Genomic DNA, 11,421 nt, shown 5'->3' with positions numbered 1-11,421 from the left:
CCAATCACAGCAGATGGCCCCGCCCCTCCCTGAGCCTGGTTCTGCCGGAGGTTTCTTCCTGTTAAAAGGGAGTTTTTCCTTCCCACTGTCGCCAAAGTACTTGCTCATAGGGGGTCATGTGATTGTTGGGTTTTTCTCTGTATCTATGAAGCGCCTTGAGGCGACTTTTGTTGTGATTTGGCGCTATATAAATAAAATTGAATTGAATTGAATTTAATATGTTGCTTACTTAGGCTTTGCTGATGTGTGCATCCATTGCAACATAAGTATATCATGTACATCCTATGTTTCTTGATCATGATTCTTCTTCTATGCATGTTCGCCATCACTCCTCGTGCTTACTGAGAGTAATCAAAAGTAAGTGAAAAATTGCAAAGCCTCCAGTGTGCAGAGTCTGCAGTGTTTAATTTAAATACATTCAGTGACATTCTGCTATTTACCACTGAAAACCTGTGTTATTACACATTCATTTTAAACACATTACGAGCCGTTTACGGAGAGAGATTTAAATTTGCATTGTTTTCATTTGTTTTCTTTATTCAAATACTGTAAGCGAGTTCTATTACTTTTGAGTCTGTCTGCTTTGATGGGTAAAAAAATATATTTTTTTTGTTTTTGTCTAGAGGACATTGTTTCACAGTGTCATGTTGTGGCAGTGATTTGCATCCATTTAGTATTTACAGTTTACACTCTTTCTTTATTGTTTATTTCTCTTTCTTTCAAAAAGCAAACTTACGCAAACCTGCAAACATAAAAAGATGTCTCTCCTGCACACATTGTAAAGACCATGAAACAACAAAGCTCTCCCCACAGAAACCTCTGGTTTATTTTGAATTGCTTCCTGTTTTTTTTCTTAGACCATATGTGAAGGCTTTATTGACACTTGAAAGTTTTACCCCAGTAAAGAGTATTGCCTAGATTGTCTATAGATTGCATAGGTAATTCCCCCAAACTACACCAGTTGAGGGAAAAAGATTCATTAACATTTGAGGATATTTCTTGCGATCAGTTCATTACAGCACACAAGCAAAAGCCTGCCTCAGTTCTCTCTATGTCACTTCTATTTGTGTGGGCAAGTGGAAGTGAGTCACTTTATTTCCTGCTCTTGTGAAAACACCCTGTCTGTATCATCTACTGTTTGTTGTCAGTTTGCCTGAGGTTGACAGGAGGTTCAGCATTTGTTAATATTTTTCTATTATTTTTTTTTTTTTTTTTTTAAGATTAAATCCACAGTGTTGATATATGAAGAGGATGGAACAGTTTCTTATTGTTGTGTTATTAGCAGGAGGAACTCATGGTAAGATTGTCTTCATAAAAAACACCAAACATTCACATTTGTAGTGTGATTCATATAAGCTCATGTTCTTTTGAATGCATCTTTTTCAGCTTTCTTTCCAGTTGATGAAACTACATGTGATCTCGATGCAAACAGATGTCCATGCTCTCCTCTTCTTGAAGGAACTGTGTATATCCAATGTGATGTGATGGCTAATGCTAGTGGCCGTGATGTGAAGTGTTTGAAGGTGCTTCCCAGGGTGAACATAACTGTGTTCAATATAAAGAAAGAAAAAATAATGATAGACAAGGAATTTAACAACAGACTACGGTTTATGAACGGGACACTCAAGATCACAAACGTGAAGAGGAATGATTCAGGTCAATACAGCATTGAGGTCTTTAATTCAAATGGAGTCCAAGAGAAAAACATTTATTTCACCCTGGATGTTAAAGAAAATGGCAAAGTTGAAGGCAAGTTATATAACTTATTCTTTATTGCATAGTTTTGATGTTATTATAAAGATAATCGGACATGTAAACATTATGTGGCAGTAGAACTGTTAATCAGTATACATCACTTGGGCAACAAAATGATAGAAGATGAAATGACAAAAAATAAGCATATGCACAGAGCAAATGTACAGTGAACAGAATAGAACAGAACATTTCCTGATATATTATTTGTCTATCTATTGATGTTTCCAGTTATTTTTGCAACATGTGGACCACTACTCATATTCATAAATTAATCATCTTTTATTTCCCAGTAACTACCACGTAAACTTAAAAGGCACACTGAAACTTTCCACTTGGTGATTGATTATTATTAGTTGCATTAAATTTAAACATTAAGGTGGGAAAAAGAAGCACTGTGGCAGATGATAAGAACACAAGTAAATCAGAAACCATTAAAAAGCAAAGAAGAAACAAAGCTGAAGTTCTCAATAACTGGGTTCACAAAATAGGGTTGGAAAGAATAACAGATGAGAACAATAATACATTGGAAACCTTTAAAAAGCAAATCTCACTGAAAAAGATGTACTTGGAGTGTATCAACGTGGATTTCCTGACACCCGAATTGGGGTCAGTTAATAAAGTATTCAACCCCAATGTAAACTGCGTAACGGTACCTCAGAAAACCACACAGGCATTATGATTGTTGTATTTTTAACCTAATTCTGCAGCCTCAAAACCAAGTGGCTCGTTTCACATTTGAAACTTCTATGTTGCAAACACATAGACTTAGTTTGTGTTTGAATAAAAGTCTAATCATCTTCACATACAGGCTAATATTTTTTTAACTGAACCAAACTGTTACTATTAAGCTGCACATAGCTGTAAAAGACAATGACGGTTTTAGTAAACTTTGAGTAGGGCAGTTCATTTAGCTCTGTATTCACCAGCTCTTTGTTTGCTTCAAGCACTAAAACCACTTGATTCATTTTAGGAAAAGATCCTGGTTTGGGCTACTGGAATACATTTTAAAAGTAACCTTCCCATCACTGCATGCTCAGTGCCCAAGTGCTGTGTCAGCTAATGTGATGTGTGTTGCACCTTTTCCACTTACTTGCTTGCTTTTCTTTAAATATTGATGCCTCTTTCTGAGATCCTTTCAAAATGAATATGCAGTAAAAACAGCTTTGAGAAATTAGATCATTAAATAATCTGTAAAAGGTCAAAATACAAAAGATTACAAGAGCTTTGCTTTTCTCAGTTTCCATTTTGGAAAAATCACTTAATAACGGATTAAAATAGCCTTATTTTACAGCAGGTATTTTAAATGCTTGTAGAAAGCATGGGCTTAGTGTCACATCCTCATTATCATCATGGTGTGACAGTAACTCAACATGCATATCAGCAGAACTCTGAAGCTACAGCAGCTAAATTAAATTCAGTCTTTTTTTTTTTTTCATTTTCATTTGTGAGTTTCGATTTTCCAGTTAGAATTTCCAAATTTTCATTTTGAAAAAGATCAGCACAAGTAAAATAGAACCCTTGCTGTGTTTAAGTCATAAACCTGTGTAGTGCTCATCGGCATGAGCACTAAATATTTCTTCACATAGTGTGAAGTGAGACAGACAGTAGGCACAAACATCGACGATTGTTTTAGGTAAACATTTGCAAAAGATGCTGCAATCCTTCTGGTAGGGACTGAATACTCCAAAATTTTACAGTTTTGCTTTTGTTTACTTTTTTTATTTGCAGGTTTGGAAACTTGCTGTGACATTAAACAGCATGGAGCTCAGTGTTATGGATCTTTAGGTGGAAATGTGGACATCCAACTGATGGACAATACCTCAAAGACATCAAAATACCAATTGATAAAAAATTCATTAAAAATACTAAATGTCAGAAATAATAAAGTTCTTCCTAATGCTGAAGGACAAAGATTTGTCTTTTCTCCCAGTAATGGAACATATAGGATTCCTAACATGAGCAGGAATGACAGTGGTAATTATACCCTTCAAACCTTTGATTCAGATGGAAGAGCATCAGGCGAGTGGACTTTACAGTTGTTTATTCAAGGTAATTCCTTTTAATTAATAGAAATGTAATATTGCTTTAGTAAGCTTTAGAATTTTCTGCTTTTGCTGTTTTTCATTAAAGGCCAACTTAAAGACTTAACTCATCTGTATGTGTTTCTCTCAGCTCCTGTGTCCTCTGTCCTGCTGGTCTTGGAGTGTCTGTCCCAGGGAGAGAGGAGGGCGTCCTGCTCCTCTGAGGGAGGGGACAGTCCTCAGTACAGCTGGACTCTGAATGGACGCACACTGACAGATGCTGAGCTCCTTTATGTAAATAATGAGACTAACATTATTACCCTGAAACAGCACGTCGCAGGACATCTGGTCTGCTCAGTCAGGAACAACGTCAGTAATGTCTCCAAAGAAGAGAGGATATCTACCTGTGGTGAGTGAGAACGTGATGAAAAAAGGTTGATAATTAGTTTTTGTTGATTATTTGTACTTTCATAAATCCTCAGACTGTTTGAGGTACATTCAATTAAAATGAGCAATCAGTAAAACAGTGATATCACATCAGTAAATCAAGTGGTCAGCGGTAATGGTATATTAGTAAATTAGTAAAAACATGCATTTGTTTACTTGTTTGTTTTTTATGTCACTTTATTTCAGAAGCAGGTATTTTGCAAGTGATCGGTGGTGTTCTCTTAGCACTGCTAATTTTATTAGTTATTGGTATAGCAATCATCTTTGATCAGAGGAAAAAACAAAACTACAAACCTACAAAAGAAAAAGGTACAAAACCTCATTTTTACTTCACTCAGAAGTATCATATTTTTGCTAAGACTATGTTGATGCCGCTGTCATGTAAATTCAGAAATGGATAATAAAGGCATTGTGTTTGTGATTTTTAGTCAGAATCAGAAATGACAGTGAAAATCAGAAGTCAAACTAATGTTTTAATTTGATCTTACTACTCTGCAGACGAAGAGGATGACCAAGTGGAGCTCAGAGCAGCAGTGAATTTGCAGGCCGAGATTGAGCTGGAGTTCGATGTCGAGATTGAGAGTGAAGATGAAGATGAGGGTGAGGGCGAGGGTGAGGCAGAGGCAGAGAAAAAGGTGGAAGTGGAGTATGCCCAGGTCAAGTTTCCAAAGCAACCTCGACACACTCAACCAACAGGAGATAATTATTTATATGCAACAGTCCGTAAAATGAGGTGATTTAAATGGTCGGTGTCTTTATACAGACTGCACCACTGAAGGTCCACATGAGGAGGTGACATCAATTAATTATCAGGCAAATACACAAAGCTCAGCTGATTAAAACAGAGCATCAATCCATCCAGTTTTAGGTTCCTTCCGTGTTTAATTACAAGCAATATGTGCGTTGTCTGCATTTGCATTGTGTTAAAGCTCTGATAGAATTAAGGTCATGATTGTAGTCATCCTTTAAATGAAAATGATTAAAGTAAAAAGTGTGGTGAACATTTCTATGAATTTCTGTGCAGCAAAAACTTGAAACAGTGATAAAGCATCAATGTAAATAAGGCCCAGCAAAGGCTCTTTAGACTGCTGGCAAGTCTATAGATACGCAACAGAAAGCATCATCTATTGTAGTATGACAGTATGGCATGGCAGCTGCACGGCACAGGACAGAAATGACATGGCCAGGGTAGTGAGAACAGCACAGGGCACTGTGGGAAATCTTCTCCCAGATCTGGACTCTGTGTATGCTTGCTGTGTCCAGAAGAAAACCAGCTGCTTTGGTGCAGATCCCACGCACTTGAGTAAATGACTGTTTGTCCGTCTGCCTTCTTGAAGGTGGTTTAGGACTAAGCAAAAAGCATTAGACTGAAGCACACTTTTTCCCCTAGAACAATGAACTCTATCACCCCTGTGCATACACACACACACACACACAAACACACACACACACACACACACACACACACACACACACACACACACAGGACAACTGCACTTTGGAACATGTAACTACAATGCTACCATATTTTCCTGTTCTGTATATTTATATATTATGTATCTTTCTGTGCTTTGTATACTAGTTGGTATTAAGCTGACCACATGCAATTCCGTTATGTGACTGCATAATAAAGGAAACGACAAAGGATCTTTGACTCATTTAAATCTTTGAATCAGCCATTCAAAACAATGGACAATGCACAACAGAGCTGTAGGTGAAAGTTCAGGCAGGGTGGAGAGGGTGAAGACGAGTGTCAGGGTGATTTCTGAAAGAAGGATATTGGAGCTAGAATGAAAGGGACGGTTTCCAAGATGGTAGTAAGACCTCCTATGATGGATGGAGCGCTGATTTGGCGACAGAAACAAGAGACAAAGCTGGAGGTGGCAGAGTTGACAATATCAAGATTTACAGTTGGTGTCCAGCATGCACAAGATTATAAGTAATTATATCAGTGGGGCAAGAAAAGTAGATTTAGAATGTAAAAAAGTAAACTGCAAATTTGTTTTAAGAATAAAGTGCTAACAAAAATGTTATCTGTGATGTGTGATGTACTTCTTGATCTGGTCCCTGAACATACCTGCAAAGGATGCAGCGTTTCCAGCTCAGAGTAACTCTTTATTACAAACTATGAACAATGCTTCCGATGTTGTCCACTCAACTCAACTGGTGTAGGGCACCAGCTCCTTACTGTTAGCTTATCTTCTCTGCCACACACACCCTGGTCACAGCATACTCCTGTGTACTGTGAGACCAGGACGTTGTAAGTGTTGATCTTAAGCTTTAATCCACTATAAATAAATTAATGTAAATAAATTGTTGTGGGAACTTATGAAGATGTGTTTTCACTCAAGGAGTCAAGTTTGTAAAAGATTGATCTCCTAGCTGCAGGTAAATGTTTGGTCTCCCAAAGAAGAACTGACTGGCTCTAGTGATGTTTTCATTATTATTATTTTGGATCTGCTTGAATAAAATACTGCTTATAATGTGTTACCAAAATGAACATTATAAGTTCAAAAATGTTGGCTGGTTCCATTTTATAAGCTATAGCTGTGAGTATGTGGAAACTAGTGTGTTTATTATCAACTGGTAAGGATTATTTCGCAAAATCAAAATATGTTTACTTGACAAGGATAACAAGTTGAAATCGCAGAAGGGAATATGCAGTTTTGATTCATCTGTGATTATAATGTCACATTACATACTTCATCATTCATTAATGCATATATATGTGTGTGTGTGTTTGTATGTTCTGTTTACATCTCCTCCAAAATGTAAACCCTAATTTCTATGCTTAATATATTTCGGCCTGATTATTTGTAAAAAAAAACTGGTATTTTTGCCAGATTGTCCCAGGGTAAAAACTGATGAGATGCCCAGCTGTACACAAGTATGTTGCCTGACATGTGCATAGACATAGTTGTATAATTGTAACTTTTATTACCGCTTTCAGAATAGAAGATCCCATCCTTGCTCTGTAATACGGGAAGTACCCATGTAGGTTGTTTTTTTTCTCACGAATGAGTTTTTCTCAGTTCCAGTTAAGTGGTTGCATGTGTATTACTGCCTTAGCTTGTTCATCCATTCAAATGTAAGTAAGTTATATGCATCCTTCTTTTGTTGACGTTCACCATCACGTTTTATGTTTACTGTGTGTAACTGTACAGAGTCTGGAGTATTTAATTACACTACATTCATACAGACTGTCTGACATTTAACTCAATGTTTTGTGTTATTACATGCCTATTCTATTCTATTAGCACATTTCAAGTGATGTAAAGCTTAAAATATACATTTTAATTTCCTTTTATCAGTAGCAGATAATATTTTTACAGTGTGCTTTGATGGATATCTGTGTTTTAATATTATCTGGACAGCATTGCCTCACAGATTCATGTTGGGGCAAAGATTTGCATCCTTTTAACAAGCTGCTTTTTACCCGGTTGTCTACATTTTATTCTTTGTATATTGTTTATTTCCCATCCTTTCTGAATAAACATGTCTCTTCAGCACACCCCATAAAGCCTACTAAGCAGTATAGCTCTCCTCACAGGAACTTTTGGAATACTTACGAATGAACTTGTGATTTTAGCTTTTGTGTGTCGTTTTCAAAAGTATACATTATGTGAAGACCAATTCAGTGTTGTTTAAACTTAGTTATGTATATTGAAATAGTGGAGGAAAATGATTTGTTCACATGTGGTACATATTTCTTTCAGTTTGCTACAGCAGCCTGTATCAGTATTCTGTGTGCTGGCAAGTAGAAGTGATAGTTTCTTTTCTGTTTTAGTGAAAACATCATGTGTTGTCACCGATTTACTTTTTCCTGTCAGTTTGGGTTTAGGTTTGTTGCAGATTTATATCTGGATTTGTTCATAATTTTCCAGTCAATAAATGAAGAGCATGGAGCAGTTTCTTATCATTGTTCTATTAGCAGGAGGAACACTCGGTAAGGTTTTCCTCATAAAGATGACAAACTTATACATTTTTAGGATGAATAATTTAAACTTGTGTTTTTTTTTCATGCTTTTTTTTCCAGCTCTCGTTCAAGTTGATGAGACTACTTGTGACCTCAGGATGAACACAGGTCCATGCTCTCCTATTCTTGAAGGAACTGTGTATATCCAAGTGATGACTGATGCTAGTGGCCGTGAAATGAAGTGTTTGAAAGTGCTTCCCAGTGTGAACATAACTATGTTCAATCTGAAGAAAGAAAAAATAATGATAGACAAGGAATTTAACAACAGACTACAGTTTATAATCAAGAACGGGACACTCAAGATCACAAACATGAGGAGGAATGATTCAGGTCAATACAGCATTGAGGTCTTTAATTCAGATGGAGTTCAAGAGAAAAATATTCATTTCACCCTGGATGTTAAAGACAATGGAAAAGTTGAAGGCAAGTTATATATTTTGAAGTTATTATAAAGTTAATCAGAAATATAAGCATCTGTCACAACGGGACTGAAGGGACTCAAGCGCAGGCTCTGGGTCGTGAAAAATAAAGAGTGTTTATTTACAGAAACACCAGTTGAGCTATTTACAAAGTGAGGGAAAAGACGGATTCCGGGAATCCACACGAACAGGGAAAGACGCTTGCACCAACACACGCTCCTAGGTCCACACTCCATCCACGCTCCACGCCACATGCTCCTCTTCACTCTCCACCAATCCACAAGAAACACAAAGCTGGCTCCAATTCTCACACACTCAGTCACACAGGTAACACATGGACAGGTCCAGGGAAAACTATTCACAAAGATACGAGAAGATTACTACGGGAAGATCGCTAGAGATACGAGAATAAACAAGGCCGGGGTTAACACTGACAAGAGTCGGCAAACGGTCCAGTGACGAGAAACACAGAGCTGCCATCTTATATAGTTACTGGAACATTGTCAAGTGATGAGCCACAGGTGTGAGATTACGAACAGGTGCGTGGGCCAAGGGAGGGAGCCCACAGGTGAGCTCTCCCCAGGCAGTAGGAGGAAGGAGGGACAGTGAGGGAGGGAGAGAGAGAGCGGGAGCAAAAAATCTAAACAAAAACACGTGTAGTCACACTGAACCAACCGGTTAGAAACAGGGACCCTGACAGCATCATGCTGCAGTAAAACTGCAAAACAGTACCCACTTGTGCAACAAATGATAGAAGATCTACTGAAAAAACTACAAAGACAGATGCAAATGTTTCATGCTGCTTGATGTTTCCAAATTCTTGAAGAGAATGAATGGAAAATTTTGCAATATAGTATTTGTCTATCTATTGGTATTTCCAGTTATTTTCCCCACACATGGGCTGGTATCCATTTTCATAATGTAATCTTTAACTTTAAACTGTAAAGGGACACTGAATTTTTAAACATGGTCACTGATTAGTGTTAGCTGCACTAAATGAGTACTTTAGGCAGTGAAGAAGAAGTATTATAGTAGAAAATTTGCCAGGAATGAAGCCAATCATTTCCATTTGAAGTGTGAATAATTTAAGCTCACGTTCTTTTGAATGCTTTTTTTCCAGCTCACGTTTCAGTTGATGAGACTACTTGTGACCTCAGGACGAACACATGCCCATGCTCTCCTATTCTTGAAGGAACTGTGTATATCCAAGTGATGACTGATGCTAGTGGCAGTGAAATGAAGTGTTTGAAGGTGCTCCCCAGGGGGAACATAACTGTGTTCAATCTGAAGAAAGAAAAAATAACGACAGACAAGGAATTTAGCAACAGACTCACGTTTATAATCAAGAACGGGACACTCAAGATCACAAACGTGAAGAGGAATGATTCAGGTCGATACAGCATTGAGGTCTTTAATTCAAATGGAGTTCAAGAGAAAAATATTCATTTCACCCTGGATGTTGAGGACAATGGCAACGTTGAAGGCAAGTTATATATTTTGAAGTTATTATAAAGTTAATCAGAAATATAGCCATCATGTTGCAGTAAAACTGCAAAACCGTACACATCACTTGTCCAACAAATGATAGAAGATCTGAGGAAAAAAACTACAAAGACAGATGCAAATGTTTCATGCTGCTCAATGTTTTCAAATTCTTGAAGAGAATGAATGGAAAATTTTGTGATATAGTATTTGTCTTTCTATTGGTATTTCCAGTTATTTTCACCACACATGGTATCCATACTCATAATTTAATCTTTAACTTTAAAGGGACATTGGACTGTTAAACGTGGTCATTGATTAGTGTTAGCTGCACTAAATTAGTACTTTAAGCAGTGAAGAAGAAGTATTATAGTAGAAAATTTGCCAGGAACGGAGCCAATCATTTCCATTTGAAGTGTGAATAACTTAAGCTCACGTTCATTTGAATGTGTCTTCTCCAGCTCTCATTCCAGGTGATGAGACTACATGTGACCTCAGGACGAACACATGTCCATGCTCTCCTATTCTTGAAGGAACTGTGTATATCCAAGTGATGACTGATGCTAGTGGCCGTGAAATGAAGTGTTTGAAGGTGCTTCCGAGGGGGAACATAACTGTGTTCAATCTGAAGAAAGAAAAAATAACGACAGACAAGGAATTTAGCAACAGACTCACGTTTATAATCAAGAACGGGACACTCAAGATCACAAACCTGAAGAGGAATGATTCAGGTCGATACAGCATTGAGGTCTTTAATTCAGATGGAGTCCAAGAGAAAAACATTCATTTCACGCTGGATGTTAAAGACAATGGAAAAGTTGAAGGCAAGTTATGCAACTTACTCTTTATTGTATATTTATGAAATTGTTATAAAGTTAAACAGAACTATATAAGTATCATACGTTTTCAGTGTGTTTTTTTGATTGGTGTCTGACACTACCAGCTATGGTGGTGTGCTGAGGTTTAATCTACAGGGTGTGCCATTTATATGGATACACTGTAATAAAATGGGAATGGTTGGTGATATTAAAGTACTGTTTGTGGCACATTAGTATATGTGGGGGGGGCAAACTCCTCAAGATGGGTGGTGACCATGGGGGCCATTTAGAAGTCGGCCATCTTGGATACAACTTTTGTTTTTTCAATAGGAAGAGGGCCATGTGACACGTCAAACTTATTGGTAATGTCACAAGAAAAACAATGGTGTGCTTGATTTCAACGTAACTTTATTCTTTCATGAGTTATTTACAAGTTTCTGACCACTCCTAAAACGTGTTCAATGTGCTGCCCATTGTGTTGGATTGTCAATGCAACCCTCTTC

The 11,421-nt window shown here is 37.4% G+C and overlaps 2 protein-coding genes across 2 annotated transcripts; both read left to right on the top strand.

The window, feature by feature from the left end:
* The first annotated feature begins 1,114 nt into the window (after positions 1–1,114).
* On the top strand, positions 1,115–5,870 carry LOC120723850. Its single transcript, XM_040015627.1, has 6 exons — positions 1,115–1,297; positions 1,387–1,749; positions 3,484–3,804; positions 3,928–4,185; positions 4,410–4,532; positions 4,722–5,870. The coding sequence occupies exons 1-6, from the start codon at positions 1,243–1,245 to the stop codon at positions 4,958–4,960; spliced, it is 1,359 nt and encodes a 452-aa protein (XP_039871561.1). The 5' UTR covers positions 1,115–1,242; the 3' UTR covers positions 4,961–5,870.
* A 1,378-nt stretch (positions 5,871–7,248) lies between these two features.
* zgc:171497 (pregnancy-specific glycoprotein 22) lies at positions 7,249–11,156 on the top strand. The gene is made up of 4 exons (XM_040015628.1): positions 7,249–8,169; positions 8,260–8,622; positions 9,739–10,101; positions 10,562–11,156. The coding sequence occupies exons 1-4, from the start codon at positions 8,115–8,117 to the stop codon at positions 10,960–10,962; spliced, it is 1,182 nt and encodes a 393-aa protein (XP_039871562.1). The 5' UTR covers positions 7,249–8,114; the 3' UTR covers positions 10,963–11,156.
* The last annotated feature ends 265 nt before the right edge of the window (positions 11,157–11,421 follow it).

Source organism: Simochromis diagramma, unplaced genomic scaffold (assembly GCF_900408965.1).
Source record: "Simochromis diagramma unplaced genomic scaffold, fSimDia1.1 OVJJ01000685.1, whole genome shotgun sequence".
Classification (NCBI taxonomy): Eukaryota; Metazoa; Chordata; class Actinopteri; order Cichliformes; family Cichlidae; genus Simochromis; species Simochromis diagramma.
This window is presented reverse-complemented; position numbering and strand designations above follow the sequence as displayed.